Here is a 20,690-nt window from a genome sequence, read left to right as displayed (position 1 = left end):
TCCTCTGGTGTACAAACCAGAAGTAGCCTGAATGAGCACACCTGTGTTTATTCAAGTATAAAAGAAACAGGTATAATGAATGAATGTTTGTACTCCTGCTTTATAAGCCAAATTGAACCAAAGAATTATCAAATGGCTTTAAAGGACAGCTCGTGGGTCGAAGCCATGCAAGAAGAGTTGGCTCAGTTCGAGAAAATGGAAGTTTGGACCTTGGTTGAAAAACCAAGAAATGTGCATGCTATAGGCACGAAATGGGTGTTCAAGTGTAAGAGGGATGAAAAGGGGATTATCGTGAGAAATAAGGCGAGGCTGGTTGTTAAAGGTTTTAATCAACAAGAGGGTATTGACTACAATGAGGTTTTCGCTCCTGTTGCCCGGTTAGAAGCGATTCGATTGTTTTTGGCGTTTGCTGCATCTAAAAAGATGAAGGTGTTTCAGTTAGATGTGAAGAGCGCGTTTCTTAACGGGAAAGTTGATGAGGTTGTGTTTGTTGAGCAACCTCCGGGTTTTCCTGACCCAGACTTTCCGGATCACGTATACAGGTTGAGCAAGGCGTTATATGGGTTACATCAGGCACCTCGTGCCTGGTATTCAACGTTATCGGACTACTTGCTGGAAAATGGTTTTGAAAGGGGATTGATTGATAGTACGCTGTTTGTGAAGAGAGAAGGATGTGACTTCTTACTGGTTCAAGTCTACGTGGATGATATCATTTTTGCTGCATCAAGAGTATCCATGTGTCAGGATTTTGAGGCTGTCATGAAGAAACGATTCGAGATGAGTGCTATGGGTGAACTAACCTTCTTTCTAGGATTGCAGGTTGATCAGAAGAAGGATGGGATGTTCATTCATCAAACAAAGTATGTTCATGATGTGCTGAAGAGATTCAAGATGGAGGACAGTTCTCCATATGACACCCCAATCTGCGTCAATCACAAATTGGGCGCTGAATCAGATGGTGACGCAGATGTGGACCCTACTCTGTATCGGGCGATAATAGGTTCATTAATGTATTTAACTGCTTCTAGGCCCGATATAATGTTTTCTGTTTGTCTTTGTGCTCGTTTTCAGGCAAACCCAAAGGAATCTCACATGAAAGGTGTGAAGAGGATTTTGCGGTATCTTAAGGGCAAGCCGAAACTAGGGTTGTGGTACCCAAAGGGAGGAGACGTTGAACTGGTGGCGTATACAAATTCTGATTATGGTGGCTGTAATCAGAGTCGGAAGTCAACAACAGGAGGCTGTCAGTTTCTTGGAGGAAGATTAGTTTCCTGGCAGTGCAAGAAACAGACATCAGTTGCAATTTCAACATGCGAAGCTGAATACATGGCAGCATCCAACTGCTGCTCTCAGGTTTTGTGGATTCAGCAACAATTACGCGACTATGGTCTGAATTTCTTACTCACTCCTATTTTAATTGATAACACTGCCGCCATCTCAGTAATTAACAATCCCGTGAAGCACAGTAAAACTAAGCATATTGACATTCGTCATCACTTCATACGGGATTGTGCTGAGAAGAAACTGATCAAGATCGAAAAAGTTGATACACTTGAAAATTTTGCTGACTTGTTTACAAAAGCGTTTGATAAATCCAGATTTCAAAACCTAATTGAGCTAAACGGGATGATCAATCCCGAGTAACCATGTCTTTGATTTAAAAAAAAAAAAAAAAAAAAAAAAAAAAACATGGGTCATTTTTGCTTAAAATTAGTCGGTTACCTCAGTTTGATGGACATATCCTAGGATATGTTTTGGTCCTCGTTTCAACTTAGAGAATGAGGATAGCCATTAACCGGAAGACTGAAAGTGACCGGTGCAGCTATGACGTGTGTTCTTTCAGTTGCTGAAAATTAGTCGGTCATACTTAGTAAGAAGGACACATACTTGTATGTGGTCGGTCCAGTTGATCCATTGGATCTTCAGGATAGCCGTTTACCTGACGACTTTGACGTGATTGGGGCGATTGAATTTAAAGTTTTTTTAAGGGAAATGAAATTAATTTTCAAGTCTGTTACTTCGTATGAAGTTCTATGCTGTGTTTAACAGAAAATTGATCCAACCTTGGAAAATGATATATATACTGATCGTGTGTGCTTAACTAGTGAAGTTATTAGGCTTAAAAGGCTTTAGAACAGTCATTGTATGTCGTGGTAATTTTTATGGTGCGTAAAAGTGTATGTGATACTAACTTAAACTACTCGAATTTACGTGGAAACTCCTTAAGAGTTTTGAATGTCTTCACACATATCTTTCCGAATGATAGGCAGAAAAGCGACTACCCAGTCATACACGAGCCCCTGAGTGATCTGATTCCCGTGAAGAAAGCATTTCAAGACACTACAGTGATCCAGATTCGGGACTTGCAGTAGTTTAATACTCCGAAGTCAATAAGAATGATTGCTTTAAAAAAAAAAAAAAAAAAAAAAAAAAAAAAAAATGTGTGTATATCTTTAGTACTTATGAGACATAGTAACAATCAAGACTTCTCATGTCTGGAGTAAGAAAAGAACGGGAAGCAGTCAACGAGTATATACAAGTTAATCAGACACTATGGGTCGAAGTCAATTCGGGGTGACTTGGGTATAGCCAAATACGCTTTGAGAATAGATAGAAGACATCATTATCTCTGAGATGTTGCCAACTTAAATTTTTGAGCTTAACTGAACCTTAATCCGTATCACAGAAACGATGAAAACCATTTACGTTATTTACATGCTTACAACCTGTGTCTCTATGTCATAATACAGCTAAACACGGATCTAAGTGACAGTCACATCGTTAGTATGATTCCTGTTAGGATCTTTTCTAAAACGCAGCGGTCCCTGACTAGACTGAAATTTGATCCCTTATTTCGTTAAAATTTTTCTAAGTTTTTTTTGTTGTTTTTTGTAGTTATATTATTGTATTGTTGGTTACTGGGTCTTGATCATATTTGTTTAACTCTTTTTGGTAACTTATAAGGTTAAATTCAAGATTATTCAAACTTAAAGGGCTGATTTTGAAAATTACGGGCGAAGTTGTTGAATTCGGCGAAGTTGTGCTTAACTTCGCCTTGGCGAAGTTAAGCGTAACTTCGCCTGAACCAACTCTGCCCTATATAAGGGATTTTAAACAGTAACAGTATCACTTATTTTCGAAATTCCGGCGAACTTGTTACAATAATCATTATATCCGGATCTTGTTATTCACTTTCGATTTCGATCTTGTGTTCCTTGTTTCTACTATACTAGTGGTATGTGTAGTCAATATTATCCTATCTTTCTCGTTATGGTTTTACCCGGTTCGAGACCTCGGGTCGTCGAACCTTAGAAACCAAGTTTTCCGACCTCACGTTACGTGTTCATGGACAACCTTTTCGTCCTAACACCATTGAAATATGTTGGACTTCATTGTTAGATCGTTAAATCGGTCCGAAACATCGGATAAACCTTGTTTGAATCTGAACAGTCGCCGTTTCAGATTCAGGCGAAGTTAAGGTTTACGCGAAGTTATTCTCAACTTCGCCAGTGGCTTAAGTTCGCCTTCAGCGAAGTTATCCACAACTTCGCTTGAAGCTTAATTTCGCCTATGGTGAAGTTATCCATAACTTCGCCTTGAACACAACTTCGCCTATTTCAAATTTTTTATAAGTTTTTAGACGAACTTACAGATGAAGCGAAGTTGTTCCCAACTTCGCCTCACCTTTAATTTCGCCTGTACATCACAACTTCGAACATGGTACTCAGCGAACTTGTGAGATGGTTATATGGTCTCTAACTTGATTTGTTTTGTGCAGATATGGCTGCTGTTGGAGGTACTGGAGGTGATGATGGTGATGAGCAACGACAATTCTTCCCAGCCCATAACCAATACATCACTTTGGATCCAGACGCACGAGGCGTTGAAGACTATAGGGAGATTATCACATTTCTCCAACGATCACGAGTTTTTCACGCGATCACTAATACACTACCCATATCTCTGCCCAACATTCAAGATTTCTGGCAGACGGTGTATTATGATTGCAGACCTGAGCCTCCAGTGATGCGAGCAACTGTCAATGGTCAAGACATACAGTTTTCCTCGGAAGACATACGGTTGGCTCTGCAGTTCGGTGATGAAACGAGAGACGACCCAACGGAATTCGTAGCTCCTTTCCGTGACGGAGCTTACTTAAGGATGGGTTATTCGGGTCCGCTGGGGGACTCGCAGAGGAGGAAAGGCTTTCTGCTGGATCAATGGCGCTTTTTGATGCATGTGTTGATAGTATGCATGTCCGGCAGAAAGGCAGGAACAGATGGGATGGGTGCGACGATGCAATCGGCTATGATTGCGCTGACTTACAACCGCAGATATTCGTTTAGTCAGCTAATCTTTTACGAGATTGATCGTCAGAGACGGGCGACGGCGCGCGAGCGTTTTATTATGTATCCTCGGTTCCTACAAATGATTATCAATCATGTCGCTCCGTCTGTACCGCAAAGACGCCCTATCAGATACGTTGAGTGCGTAACAAAACGTATCTTTGCTCAGTGCAGAACGTCGAGCACTCGAAGCAACCCTGAGCGGCGTCCCAGGCATACTCCACTTTTCGGGTATCTCATTAACCCGGAGTATGTTCCTGCAGGAGGGGACGAGTTCAGGGATCCGCAACCACATCAGGCGGCAGCACCTCATGCTGTATCAGCTGCGCCTGTTGTATCTTCTGCTGCTGTGCCAGCTACTATATCTCAGGCTGTGTCCACTGCTGAAAACGTTGATCTAGATGCTGCTTTTAGTGGACATGGTTTGTTTGATATGGATGTCTCGGGTCCTCAGTTTATGGATGTTACCAGAGCAGCTACTTCGGTAGCTGACTCTGATCTAGACGAGACGTTTGCTGAGGCAAGAAGACTTATGGTGTCTCGTGAACGGACTACGGGAAAGAGGCAGAGAACTGTGGGGGAGGATGAGGATGAAGTGGATGAAGAGGAGGCAGTACAGATTGTGCTAAGACGCTCAAGAAGAGAACAGAGAGGGATAGGTTCGGGAGCTGGAGAATCTTCAAGACTAGTACGTTTTGCTCCACCTGCCTTATCTGGTATGTCTCTTATTCCTACTACTGCACAGGTTTCAGCGATCGAGACGTCGGCACCAACAATTGTGTCCCTACCACCTCAACCGCTTAATCCACCGGTGGTAGTTGCACGGTTTGTGGAGTCGACAATAACTTCTACTGCAGGGTTACCAAGTGTACCACCTGCGGTCACTTCTGCTGATGTTCCACCAACTCCATTGCCTACTTCAGATACCGAGAGGATTCTTTCGCTAGAGCGGATTGTTGCTGAACAGTCAAAGACTATTGACCGCCTAGTGGAATCCAATCGACTACAAGCTGCCCTCCTGGTTGAACATGGACGAATAATAGATGCCTTCAAGGATTACTTGGCATCTCAGGGGGAGAAGACGTGTAGGGGCGATGAGTTGAGAACGAAAAGACGAGAAGATCATGACGATGATCCCAATGCACCTTCAGGTGCAGATGGTGAGCTGCCAAGAACCTCTCAGGCTCTTGGAGCTTCCACAACTGAGGGGGAGTCTACAAATGCAGATGGTGATGATGTTGTAGTTGTGGATGACGACGCTGATGTTGAAGACGTTATTGATGCGTTGAAGGAGTTGGATGAGGAGGAGGACGATGAGTTGATGGATGATGATGACGTGTTGCCTATGGATGAGATTGAGAGGATTGGAGAACAGATTAATGTGGAAGATGTATTAGAAGAAGGTGAGATTGTAGATGAGTCAGTGGAACATGAGATTCCAGCTGTTGAGAGATCAGAATTGGGGGATGAGAGTGTGACAGAAGATACAGTATGGGAGGAGCAGCCGAACTGGAAAGAAGGCTGTGCTCAGTGGTTTGTTAAAACCAAGAAGCCTGCAGTGCCAACGATGTTCAGAAAGACTTATAATATAAAGGGCTATGCAGAGTCAAAGAAAGGAATCATATGTTGGTTGTACGACAAAGAACTGAAACTATTTGTGATCAAACGGTACGACGGCATTCAGTACTTTAAGAGATTGTTGAGATCTCTGAATTCCTTACCAGAATGTGAGGTGAGAGATTTAGCGAGATTGGGGCTGATCAATAGAAGTAATGATGATATGGCAAGAATCATTGGGAAGATCGTCTGGAAAGAAGCCATTAAAGACAAAAAGTTTGAACTCCTAAAGCCTCAAAAAGGAAAGTTGATAGAAGACAAAGATCGTGGAATGAGGGCTGACGGCAAACCTTGGATGGTAATGAAGTATAAACCAGTCCGTCATTTGAAAGAAGTACCGATGAAAGTTATGCCCAAGAACGTCCTAAAAGATTTAAAATGGTGGTACGTGGATTGTGAGACAGCTGAGGCGGTAATGGAAGATGAGGATGAACAAGAAGTACTTCGGGTGTACGACCCGATGCATCTTGTTAATCTATCGAAGGATGATTTGAAAGTGCTCAACGAGAAGAAGATCTTCTACATTCCTGCTTGGAAGGATCAAGCTAGGAAATATCAAAGGGTAGTGTCGGTATGTGTGAGAGAAGGGGCACACGCGTAGAGGTAAAGATTACAAGACTCAAGATTTGAAGATCAAGATATGAAGCTACTGCCAAGGGGGAGTCTGTTGGTACATGTATGTCAGTAGTTCATAGTCTAGCATTTGTAATCGAGTCTGTAATGTAATTATGTTTTGTTTATGTTTGTTTTGTAATGCGCGAAGTTGTCAACAAGTTCGCTATGGCGAACTTGTTGAATCAGCGAAGTTATTGACAACTTCGCCTGTGGCAAAGTTGTCGTGTTTAAATACTGTTCAGCAGAACAGATTACGTGTTGTTCGTTTAGGGTTTTCGTTTCAGTTTTCAGTAACCGAGTTACGTGTCATAGTCTGTAACAGTGACCTCGGGTCACGTGTTTGTTATCAATATAACGTGGTTGGTTTATTGCTTGTGTGTTCGATCTCTACATACTCTACACTCGTATCTACCTACGCAGGGATTCCGCACCTGCGTTGTTAGAGACATCCCGTGTACGATCCGTCCAGGAACCTACATGTGTATTTAAGATGAGGTAAATTAAAATATTAAAGTACTGGTAGTAGTAATTGAGAATGCAAAAATTTATGTATACAAACAAACTTTAAATAGATGAAATTGGGAAGCGGATATTCACGAATCACCGCAGGTTTTCGACAACAATCGTGCAAATGTCATTAGATAATAGTGAATAACGGTAAATGAATCGAAATAGCTTGCGTTTGTTATTATCGTTATTATCGTTGTTGTGAGGGTGAGTAAAGGTAAATAAATCGAAATTTCTCTGAACGAAATTAGTGAACAAGATTAAATTGATTATATTAGTGTTTTGAGTTAGAATTTATACCCTGGAGATTGTAGGAGTTATCTCTTTGACAATAATTGTGGTCATAAAGCGGGTGTATAGAATATATGACCTATATTGTTTGATGTAGAAATCATTCTATAATTATGTAAATTTAGATTAAATGAGTATAAATAATAAGTTGTTTAAATTTCTTATTAGTTATTAAAGAAAAAGTGAAATTCGACATAAGTTGTGCTAGCGTTAATCATGACTTAAGGATAAGTCAGAATTTAAATGAGGTAATCTATTCGATAATTCGTTAAGTAGGTGATATAATCAATGAGATGATTTGATATGATATTTTATCGAAGAATAACAAATTAAAATGTTAATACTTAAAATTTGAGGGTGATAACTGAGATGTAACTGATAGTTATTGGGGGTATTGAGTTACTTGTGATAAGTCCGTTAGTTGATAACGTGATAATCGTGAACATGAGGGATATTGTTTAAATATTAAGGTATTTAATAATACTTTTATTATATTTGATAGTCTGATGATGTTATAATATGCGTATGAGAAAATAGCTATTAATTTCTCTTGATAATTTGTGAATGTGATAATATGAGTGCGAGATAACCGATTAGATAATTAAATAGTAAATTGTTTAGATGAACTTGTGATAACAGAGTCCCAGTGAGTGAATGATTTGTGCTTCATCATAGGAATGAAAATATTTGTGAGTATGTGAATGAATTGAATTAATAAGTCTTAGTTCAATGTAATTGAATAATTAAATAATTGAGTCAAGTCGTAACTTGTTTCAAAAAAAATAAAATACATAAAAAAATAATAAATAACGTAAGTTTCTCGATATATTGGGTTTCTCATGAGCTTATTCATGATATTTTGTTGGTCCATGAGTGTTACGTGTCGTTTTAACCGACCAAACTAAATAACGAATGACAAATGTAAGTATGAGTAGTTGAAGTATCTCATGTATCACCACACGTGATAATGCTCCAACCAAATATCTTAAATATAATAATTGTGAAAAGAATAGTTGGCGTGTCCATGGCGTCCCATGGATTTTTCACCCGACCAGACATTTAAAAAGTAATAAAATAATAACAATCAAACGCAATGGAAAAAAAATGTAACCGTTAACTGATTACGATAAACACTAAAAAGGTAAAAACAAAGCTTAGGAAATCGTAAAAGAAATTCACGTCAACGAAAACAACCAACAAAAATTTAAATGTAAATATATATCTTGGGAATGAGGTATTGCGTCGGAGTTATAAAAATATTTTGAGGATGAGACATAGTCTCGGAGTAATAAAATATTTTGAGGGTGAAGCATAGCTTCGGAGTTGTGTGTGTACATGACAATAAAATAAACAATTAGCTAAGCAGCTAAATAAGTATTTAATGTAACAAGTAATTACGTAAGCTGTAAACAACCAAATAGAACACATTAGGTAAACAAATAAGCATGTATGGGGTTCCTAAGCATGTTACTAAGGCACCATTAATGACCTATCTTAAACCTTCGGCTCTGATACCGATCTGTCACACCCCAACCTACGGCGGAAATGCCGGGGCGTGAACTGATTGTTACAGCTCACAAGGTTACTATCATGAAATTATAAAGCGACAATATCTAATGAATTTATTTATTATCAAACAACATTCATATACAACAAAAATAAAGAAAATTACAAATACAAAACCAACTGTTCTTGTATATGTTTTATCCTAAAGTCATCTCTTTGTGAGCTTCAGTTCGATAAGCAATCCAAATCTATAACCTGCAAATGCGTACAAAATATATGTTTGTCAACAACACATGTTGAGTGAGTAGATCACCAGTTTTGACACAAACAAAAATGGTAATAATATATATAACGATATAAGTGAAGAAAAATAGGCATAACTGTTATCTGTGAGTATAAACAATTAAACCATAGCATATACATAAACAATCAACCATAAAGAAAGGGCTAAACTGTTGCCATGCGAATGGGCATTGGTTACCAAAAATGAGGTGTCGGTGAAACCATTGCCAATGCGATCGGGCTCCGGCCACTACGACGGTCGTATGATCATACTATAATGAGATTATGTTGGACCTCTCCGAATGAGATTCAAGTAAGCAAGTAAGCAAATAGCAAGTTAGGCATAAAACTGATATACACACAAGGATTAAACAGTTGCGATTTTGAATACTAGATAATAGATAAATATGATACGATACGCATATGTCCCCAAAAAGGTTAAAAATAAGTAAAAGGGGGAGTGATTACTCACCTGATCGGATGAACGGAATAAAAATGATGATGTGAGAATGATGAACCCTTCGGGATTCACTGACAATTATTCCTAGTTAAAATAATGTTAATAAGATTAATTATAGAGATGTAACATAATTTATTGATTTAAGATTTCGGTGTAATTGGAGATATGATTGGGATTATGGATTTGACGTTCAAATTCTACAGATTATTTGTTATTATGAAAACAATATTAGTAGTCATGATAATTATATCTTGGAATACTTAACGATAATCTAGCTTTATAAATATAATTAATAAGTTTTAAAATACAATTGTTACAATTTAAAGTATGATACATATATACATAGATATATTATAAAATTATTATAAACAAATTTTATAAAGATGTTTAATGACTAGAGAACACCAATAATGGTGTCGGGTTATAAATAAAATAACGATGATTTATTATTATCAAAATATACTTATCATACATACATATACATATATATGTCTTTATAAGTAAACGAAAACTCAAGACGTGATTTATTTACAAAGACCATAAACTTAGAGATGTAGATTGATAAAATATTATTTACATCTAATTATTAAATTATCATTTATTAAAACTAATTATGTTAATTAACAAAATATTAAATATAAATAAGGCCTAAAAATGCGGGTGGCCGGGTTCGAACCCGCGACAACCGGAATCTCAATACCCAGCCCAACCAACTGCTCTAGCATGATAGATGATTAATAACTGAAAGCGATATAATATATACAGCAACTGGAAAAAACCCCCAAATCATAAAACCCTAGAAACTACAATAGATCGATCTGCTTGTTAATTGATAAATTCAAATTAGGGCTTTTATATTACGGATCAAGACGAACTCGTTGAGATGTTTTATTACATGTCACGACGCTGGATTGATGGTGAACCATCAACGAAACCGACGGCGACCAAGGGGTACGAACAGAGGGTACACAGCTTGCTAAAATTCAATTAATTGATAGAGATGGTCGCAAGGTGAGGAATAAGGTGTACTAGGGTTTAATTGCGTTTTCTTATACGATTTAGGTATATATGTATTATGATATGAGACGGGTTAGATATAAATGTTAATAAATATTAGATTGATCGACTTTTCTTAATTGGATTGTCGGTATGGTTCGAAATACGTGTATAAGCGATTTACAATAATCAATTCCAATAATATGGCGAGAATTAAGCCTCAAGCAATCAAAACGGGTTATGGGCTGAGGTTTAAACGAGTTACGGGTTCCTGGTTAGGTGGGTTAAAGGGTTGGATGTTATAAATTGCTGATCAGTCCCTAAACTAATGAGATGGAATCATAAACGAGCAAAAGTATAGTTTGGGGTTAAAGTTGTATAAGTTTGAAAGTAATTTATATTTAATAAATAGATAGTTATTGGGGGTATTGAGTTACTTGTGATAAGTTTGTTAGTTGATAACGTGATAATCGTGAACATGAGCGATATTGTTTAAATATTAAGGTATTTAATAATAGTTTTATTATATTTGATAGTCTGATGATGTTATAATATGCATATGAGAAAATAGCTATTAATTTCTCTTGATAATTTGTGAATGTGATAATATGAGTGCGAGATAACCGATTAGATAATTAAATAGTAAATTGTTTAGATGAACTTGTGATAACAGAGTCCTAGTAAGTGAATGATTTGTGCTTCATCATGGGAATGAAAATATTTGTGAGTATGTGAATGAATTGAATTAATAAGTCTTAGTTCAATGTAATTGAATAATTAAATAATTGAGTCAAGTCGTAACTTGTTTCAAAAAGAATAAAATACATAAACAAATAATAAATAACGTAAGTTTCTCGATATATTGGGTTTCCCATGAGCTTATTCATGATATTTTGTTGGTCCATGAGTGTAACGTGTCGTTTTAACCGACCAAACTAAATAACGAATGACAAATGTAAGTATGAGTAGTTGAAGTATCTCATGTATCACCACACGTGATAATGCTCCAACCAAATATCGTAAATATAATAATTGTGAAAAGAATAGTTGGCGTGTCCATGGCGTCCCATGGATTTTTCACCCGACCAAACATTTAAAAAGTAATAAAATAATAACAATAAAACGCAATGGAAAAAAATGTAACCGTTAACTGATTACGATAAACACTAAAAAGGTAAAAACAAAGCTTAGGAAATCGTAAAAGAAATTCCCGTCAACGAAAACAACCAACAAAAATTTAAATGTAAATATATATCTTGGGAATGAGGTATTGCGTCGGAGTTATAAAAATATTTTGAGGATGAGACACAGTCTCGAAGTAATAAAATATTTTGAGAGTGAAGCATAGCTTCGGAGTTGTGTGTGTACATGACAATAAAATAAACAATTAGCTAAGCAGCTAAATAAGTATTTAATCTAACAAGTAATTACGTAAGTTGTAAACAACCAAATAGAACACATTAGGTAAACAAATAAGCATATATGGGGTTCCTAAGCATGTTACTAAGGCACCACTAACGACCTATCTTAAACCTTCGGCTCTCATACTAATCTGTCACACCCCAACCTACGGCGGAAATGCCGGGGCGTGAACTGATTGTTACAGCTCACAAGGTTACTATCATGGAATTATAAAGCGACAATATCTAATTAATTTATTCATTATCAAACAACATTCATATACAACAAAAATAATGAAAATTACAAATACAAAACCAACTGTTCTTGTATATGTTTTATCCTAAAGTCATATCTATGTGAGCTTCAGTTCGATAAGCAATCCAAATCTATAACCTGCAAATGCGTACAAAATATATGTTTGTCAACAACACATGTTGAGTGAGTAGATCACCAGTTTTGACACAAACAAAAATGGTAATAATATATATAACGATATAAGTGAATAAAAATAGGCATAACAGTTATCTGTGAGTATAAACAATTAAACCATAGCACATACATAAACAATCAACGATAAAGAAAGGGCTAAACCGTTGCAATGCGAATGAGCATTGATTACCAAAAATGAGGTGTCGGTGAAACCATTGCCAATGCGATCGGGCTCCGGCCACTAAGACGGTCGTATGATCATACGATAATGAGATTATGTTGGACCTCTCCGAATGCGATTCAAGTAAGAAAGTAAGCAAATGGCAAGTTAGGCATGAAACTGATATACACACAAGGATTAAACAGTTGCGATTTTGAATACTAGATAATAGATAAATATGATACGATACGCATATGTCCCCAAAAAGGTTAAAAATAAGTAAAAGGGGGAGTGATTACTCACCTGATCGGATGAACGGAATAAAAATGATGATGTGAGAATGATGAACCCTTCGGGATTCACTGACAAGTATTCCTAGTTAAAATATATTAATAAGATTAATTATAGAGATGTAACATAATTTAATGATTTAAGATTTTGGTGTAATTGGAGTTATGATTGGGATTATGGATTTGACGTTCAAATTCAACGGATTATTTGTTATTATGAAAACAATATTAGTAGTCATGATAATTATATCTTGGATTACTTAACAAAAATCTAGCTTTATAAATATAATTAATAAGTTTTAAAATACAATTTTTACAATTTAAAGTATGATACATATATACATAGATATATTATAAAATTATTATAAACAAATTTTATAAAGATGTTTAATGACTAGAGAACACCAATAATGGTGTCGGGTTATAAATAAAATAACGATGATTTATTATTATCAAAATATACTTATAATACATACATACATATAAATATATATGTCTTTATATGTAAAGGAAAAATTAGGACGAGATTTATTTACAAAGACCATAAACTTAGAGATGTAGATTGATAAAATATAATTTACATCTAATTATTAAATTATCATTTATTAAAACTAATTATGTTAATTAACAAAATATTAAATATAAATAAGGCCTAAAAATGCGGGTGGCCGGGTTCGAACCCGCGACCACCGGAATCTCAATACCCAGCCCAACCAACTGCTCTAGCATGATAGATGATTAATAACTGAAAGCGATATAATATATACAGCAACTGGTAAAAACCCCCAAATCATAAAACCCTAGAAACTACAATAGATCGATCTGCTTGTTAATTGATAAATTCAAATTAGGGCTTTTATATTACGGATCAAGACGAACTCGTTGAGATGTTTTATTACCTGTCATGACGCTGGATTAATGGTGAACCATCAACGAAACCGACGGCGACCAAAGGGTACAAACAAAGAGTACAGAACTAGCTAAAATTCAATTAATTGATAGAGATGGTCGCAAGGTGAGGAATAAGGTGTACTAGGGTTTAATCGCGTTTTCTTATATAATTTAGGTATATACGTATTATGATATGAGACGGGTTAGATATAAATGTTAATAAATATTAGATTGATCGACTTTTCTTAATTAGATTGTCGGTAAGGTTCGAAATACGCGTATAAGCGATTTACAATAATCAATTCCAATAATATGGCGAGAATTAAGCCTCAAGCAATCAAAACGGGTTATGGGTTGAGGTTTAAACGAGTTACGGGTTCCTGGTTAGGTAGGTTAAAGGGTTGGATGTAATAAATTGCTGATCAGTCCCTAAACTAATAAGATGGAATCATAAACGAGCAAAAGTATAGTTTGGGGTTAAAGTTGTATAAGTTTGAAACTAATTTATATTTAATAAATAGATATTTAAACAATTAATAAAATATTAAATACTCGATAGACGCGATATTTTATCGTTTATAGTAAAATAAAATTTACCCGAATATTAAAACGGGTCGGGTTGCAGATATTATATAATATTCGGAAATACCGAGTTGTTACAAACATTAAGCGAACTTAGCATTAAACGAACTTATCACCAGGCGAACTTGTACAACAGCGAAGTTTACAATATGTGAACTTGGCGTGCTACGAACTTACGTACGGGCGAACTTATCTAGCGAAGTTACTAGCAGCATCGACGGGATTGCTTGTTAGCTCATAAACATCTATGTTTCAACGTGTGAACCTTGATATGATGTTAATCAATCCCGTAAACATTCCCAAGGTCATTTTAGGATAAGACTCGGCCCGGAAAAGCATAAAGTTTGGACCTTTAAGCTAAAACGTTCAATACTAGATCAAAGGTTTATTTTAAACGAGTCGTGCCTAGCCGTGGGTTCATTAAGTTCGTATTTTAACGTCAAGGTTGTTACTTTACATTTTGTTTATGCCCGATCTACTCTCGTTCTAAGTTTCAAGACTAAACGTTTATAAAAACGTAAACTTAAAAAGGTAAAAAGGCATACCTTTATGTGTTCTTCGGTCTTGGTTAGCTTGTTTATGGACTCTAAATCTTGTATATGGCTCGTATAGCAAAGATCTACCAAAACCAATGTTCGCTCGATCTCGTTTCCCCTCTTTCTCTCTCGGCCGCGTGTAAGGCGGTATGTGTGTGTGTGTGTTTGGAGTGTGTAGAGATTAGGATGGAAAGAAATGAGGATTTAGGGTTTTAAGGTGGTTTAAGAGGATATTTATATCCCCCAAGGCCCATGGACCTAAAGCCCATTACCCTTTAACCCATCTTATTTAATCCCAATCCATGATCTTCTCTTTATTTAGTATTAATTAATTATTAACACACGATAACTAAATGTGACTTTCTTTATTTGATATTAGAATAATTTAGGATGTTACACCAGGCGTTATGCGGCACGTGGCGCCCAGTCACGTTTACACGTTTTTGCACCCACCACCGGATCCAATTATTCCGGCCACCACGAAACCCACCGGATCCAATTATTCCGGCCACCATGAAAACCCACCATCGTATTCAATCATTCCGGCCACCACGAAACCCACCGAATCCAGTTATTCCGGCCACAATGAAAACCCACCACCGTATTCAATCATTCCGGCCACCATGAAACCCACCGGATCCATTATTCCGGCCACCATGAAAACCCACGACCTTATCCAATCATTGTGGCCACCATGAAACCCATCGGATCCGTTATTCCGGCCACCATGAAACTCACTTTATCCATTATTCCGGCCAACATGAAAACCCACCACCGGATTCAGTCATTCCGGCCACCATGAAACCCACCATGAAAACCACCGGATCTTGACTGCATTTTATGTATAAAACAAAGAAGAATTTGTTTTTTTTTTTAAATTTGTGTGCCTTCCCCCGCATTATGTATAAAACGCCGGAAAAAGAAACCCAAAACATTTGGGGGGAGGGGGGGCGGTGTGCCCCCGACGTTATCCTCCAAAACACCAGCATAATTTCCCCAGTACGAATGGTCTTATGAGTAAGGTTACATGTATGTACTACCGAACCAAACCCTCTTTTTCTCACCTTTCTCAACAAGTTTAATTTAATAGAGTTTAAGTTATGTTGGCGACATCCATGTGTCCAAGGCTCAAACTCAAATCATTATAAAATTTTCTAACTCAACACGTGTCTTATTTATTAAATATCAATGGTATTATATATATATATATATATATATGTATATATATATAGGGTTGGGTTATAATGAAAACATGGTTGAGTTGAGAAAACCCTGGAAACCCATTCTAGACCACATATTCAAATAATTCAGTTGATTTGTGTGGTCCATATTAAAAGTTAATAAAAAACTAAAATCAGTTTTAATAAACATTTAAATAATACAAAAAGGGCAATCTAGTAAATTAACACATAACCACTTTTTACTTTTCTCTTTTCTTGATCAAATCAACATTCTCTTTCCTATTTTTTTTTCTTTTGTACTCCTATTCTCTCTCTCCTCTCTATCTCTCTCTTTTTGCAAGCATCTGTCAGGTTTTAAACGAATCTGCGTTTTCCCGGCACTCTTTGAAAATCCGTCACACCACAAGTCGATCTCTTATCGGGTTTCCGACCTGGAAGTAATATAAAACATATGTTAATTGTATAAAAAAACATATGTTACTTGTTTAAAAACATATGTTATTGTTTAAAAAATATAAAACATATGTTAATTGTGTAAAAAAACATATGTTACTTTTTTAAAAAATATGTTATTGTTTATAAACATATGTTAATTGTATAAATAAAATATATGTAATGTGTTTAAAAACATATGTTAATTGTTAAAAACTTATTATCGAATTAGGGTTTTATAAACATCAGATTTCACTTGCATATGAGATCTTGTTCATCGTATATCAACAAAAAAAAAAACTTGTATATGAGATTTTGTTCAACGTATATCAATTCACATCATTACACGTATATAAATTTTTGTCAATAATAAACCATCCGTTCATGATATCTTAGATCTCATTTAAATCCCAAGACTCACAACACAACAAACTCATACTTTATCATTAAAATAAACAATCAAAAACTCCATAATCAGTATACAACATATTGAAAAAATCCGTATACCAAGATTATGACAAAAAAACAAACTCCTCTTAGGAATGACTATCATTTAAATCTTAGATCTCATTTAAACCCGACAAAAAAACAAACTCATCATAGGAGAGAGAGGCGAGTTATGGGTTGTTCAGATCTGTGATAGAGAACAAACACACCGGAGACAAAATCCGTCAACCGGAGACAGATCCGTCAATGATGCAGTGGGAAAACGAAAATGAAGATCGAATCACGTTGATTCAACGAATACCCGTGATGAACTTCCAAAACCCCAAAAATCCCACCCAAAGGTCAGGGAAAATGAAGAGGAAAGGTAATTATTATAAAATTCAAGTCTATCCTTCTGAATTACATAACCAACATATAAATAAGGGTTCTAATACGAAATGGGCCTAAAACGGGTCATGGGCCAAACACAAACCCAAAAACAAAAACATAAAAACTGCTGAAAAAACATTAAAAGGCCCATAACTTTATTTAGAAGGCGTTTTTGGGCTTCGGACAGGGGCCAAACCGCCTTAGGCTATTTGGGACAATGTGCTCCTCATCTCAAGCTTCGATTTGACTGGTAATAGGCCTGAAACGGAGCTTCGTGGGCCAAGTTATGCTCGTTTTCGTGGGCCACCTTTGGAGACACGATCATGGGCCTCCAAATATAACATGGCCCGTTTGCCAATACTTGGGCCTTCATCAATCAAGCGATGGTGTGCGGCAGCGGTGGATGGTGTTGTAGAGGGGCCATATCTTGATCTTGGTAAAGAGAAATTGCAGATCCGGTGGTGTGGCAAGCGATGGTAGTCCTGAGGTGGTGTGTGGCGGCGGTGGATGGTGTTGTAGAGAGGCTGATCTTGATCTTGGTAAAGAGAAATTGCAGATCCGATAGTGTGGCGACCGCAAGCGGTGGTGGTGCTAAGGTGGTGTGAGGTGGCGGTGGATGGTGTCGTAGAGGGGCCAGAACTTGATCTTGGTGGAGAGATGTTGAGATTTGTTGTTGGGGTTTTGAGTTTTGAAGAAAGAGAAAGAAATAATCTGCTGGTGATGGTGGTAAATGTTTGTATGGATGACATAGAAGAGAGATAAAGAAAGAATGTTAAATTACCATACTAACCTTCATTAATATAATATATTAAATAATACACATGTCTATGTGGATGCATTTTAAACCACATAAATTGAGTTTTCATGGTTTTCTCAACTGGAGTGGGTTTTTATTCTATATTTTCCCTACATATATATATATATATATATATATAAACTAAAACTTTATACATTAAAAAAATTTATATAATTAAAAGTATATATTATATATATATATATAATTTAATTATTTTAATCATTATTTTATCACGGAGATATCAATTCACAATCATAACACAATCTATCTTTTAAGAGAGGATGGGGCACCCATATGGATAAAGTGTATGGTTTTCAAATCACATGGTAACACCGTCGCCACCCCATATAGATAGGGTGTATGGGATCATTTCATGGCAAATGTTTGCCACAAACTTGATTCAATGGCAAAGTTTCGAGAATTAAAATTACTTAATAATTAATTTATTACACATGTGGGTAGTATTGCAAGTAGTTTTGTAGTTTGTGGGTATTTAATGGTTAAATTGAGGTGACAATGTAAGATCGGACGGTTCAAGGGTAGTATCATGAGTTCCCCTTCCACTCTAAGGCTAAGACCAAGTTTATCTAGGTGGTCATTATACTATTTGGTGGGCTCAATCAATTTAAAGAAAAGAAAAAATAAGTTTTAGTTCTCAACTCAAGTTGTTATGGCAACCTTAGGTTGCAACCTACTATATGTCACATGTCATTAACTAATTGGTTCATATATTCTTTTTTTTCATTTAATAATTAATTTCACATATAATCTAGTTTTACTTTAATACTATTAATATTTAACTTTCTTAAAAGATAAAAAAAATGCAGTCTTGTTTAATTATTTTTGTGAACGTTCCGATATAAGTTTTATTAAAAACGGAGTTGGATAAAAAAGTTATTTTTTTAAGTATGGTTGCGTTACAATATTATTAGTTCGTAAACTTATTATCTTAAAAGTCCATTTTATAATATATTTTGAAAATTACAAAATATATTTATATAGTTAAAAAGTAAGTTTGAGTTGGGTTGTGAATGAAAATAAAATTTTGGATTAGTTTTAATAAATATTTTTATTAGTTTTAATAAATTTATCGAATAAATTAAAATCTAAATAAGATATATCTATTAAAATAATTTTTTTGGGTTGGGTTGTGAACAAAAGTGGAAATTTAGATTAGGTTGGGTTGTATAGGTGAAAGAGAGAGAAATTAGTTTTTTTATTAAAAAAGTTGGGTTTGATTGGGTTGCGAATAAAGTTAGTCTAAGGGTAGTGGGGCTGATCCACCCCCAAGTGATCAAATATATTTACGACACGTAGGCGCTGACGTGCCATAGGATCAAGCCCCAGAGGGTGTAGTGGTCCAAGTGATCCTGGGCTTGATTAATTTTTTTTTAAATACTACTTTTCTAATAAAAATTCATTATTTTACATTAATAATAATTTAAAAAATTACTAGTCTAATACAAGATTATTGGGTCTTCTATCTCACAAATGCTCGACCAACTCATGCCGAAGGTTGCCGTGTATCTCACGGCTCTTGATGATATTTAAGTTGTTGAGTCGTTGTTCATTGGTGATCGTTGATTCTTATCTTGGAATATCACCTTGGTAGTTTTGACAAGTAGCGTGACCCTTGTTTTCTAGTATCATGCTATGTAGGATTACACACGTGATGCCGACTTCCATTATCTTCTCCCTTGTCCAAAATTTTATTGGATTCGCCAACATTGCTCATCTTTTCTTTAGGACTCCAAACGCCCTTTCAATATCTTTTCTTGCCGATTCTTGTTTCTTCGTGAAGTACTTTCGTTTGTCAGAAAGTGAAGACGCATAAGCTTGAAAAAGTGTCCCTCATTCGTTGTAAATACCATCAACGAGGTAGTACTCGTACTTGAAGTGTTCTCCATTTGCAAAAAAACGCCTGAGGGGGTTCAACCTTGTCGATAAGGTCATCGATTATCGGCGATTGATCGATAACATTGAGGTCATTATTTGACCCGGCAACCCCAAAGAACGCATGCCAAAACTAAAGATACTATGACGCCACCGGCTCAAGTCAAATAGTAGCGCGGGGGTGATCACCTCGATGGAATTGATATCGCTAAGCATTAGGACACATAGCCCAACCAACATGCATACAATCGAGGCTACCGAGCATCCCGGGGAAACCATGCCTTTCACCGTTCACCTCGTATATTCGTTGGATATCATACATTGTTGGTCTACGTAAGTATCTCCGTTTGTATAGCGATATGACCCCTAAATACAATTATTAAAATTATATAACTTATCTAAATATTTAAAATTATATAAATAAATGTAAATAATAAAATTATATTAAAACTATATACCTCTACAAAAGTGGTTAAGCGAATCGCGTCCGGTCTTTTTAGCCATTTGTAGATACTCGTCCAACATGTCCGAGCCAACACCATATGCTAGTTGCCGAAGAGCGGCAGTAATTTTTTGAGTATCCGTGAACCCGGGATTACCTCTAGCGTCATCCCTTTGTTGAAAATACTCAAAGTGCTCCAGCAAGTCATTTGCTAGACGCAT

General features: G+C 36.2%; 1 protein-coding gene across 1 annotated transcript; it reads right to left on the bottom strand.

Annotated features, from left to right (window-relative positions):
* Positions 1–20,235: 20,235 nt before the first annotated feature.
* Positions 20,236–20,690, bottom strand: LOC143626181 (uncharacterized). The gene is made up of 2 exons (XM_077096330.1): positions 20,486–20,690; positions 20,236–20,393 (listed from the first exon to the last, which is right to left on the bottom strand). The coding sequence occupies exons 1-2, from the start codon at positions 20,688–20,690 to the stop codon at positions 20,236–20,238; spliced, it is 363 nt and encodes a 120-aa protein (XP_076952445.1).

Source organism: Bidens hawaiensis, unplaced genomic scaffold (assembly GCF_021521415.1).
Source record: "Bidens hawaiensis isolate Kalapana, Puna unplaced genomic scaffold, B.hawaiensis_p1.1 tig00004283_1, whole genome shotgun sequence".
NCBI classification, from domain to species: Eukaryota; Viridiplantae; Streptophyta; class Magnoliopsida; order Asterales; family Asteraceae; genus Bidens; species Bidens hawaiensis.
The sequence above is the reverse complement of the archived record's forward strand: the minus strand, read 5'-3'. Positions and strand labels throughout refer to the sequence as shown.

Bases quoted from the DNA above. Each gene is read 5' to 3' on its own strand.
- LOC143626181 (XM_077096330.1), bottom strand. From the start codon at position 20,690: ATGCGTCTAGCAAATGACTTGCTGGAGCACTTTGAGTATTTTCAACAA. The intron at 20,394-20,485 runs GTATATAGTTTT...AATTGTATTTAG, and splicing joins GCTTAACCACTTTTGTAGAG to GGGTCATATCGCTATACAAA.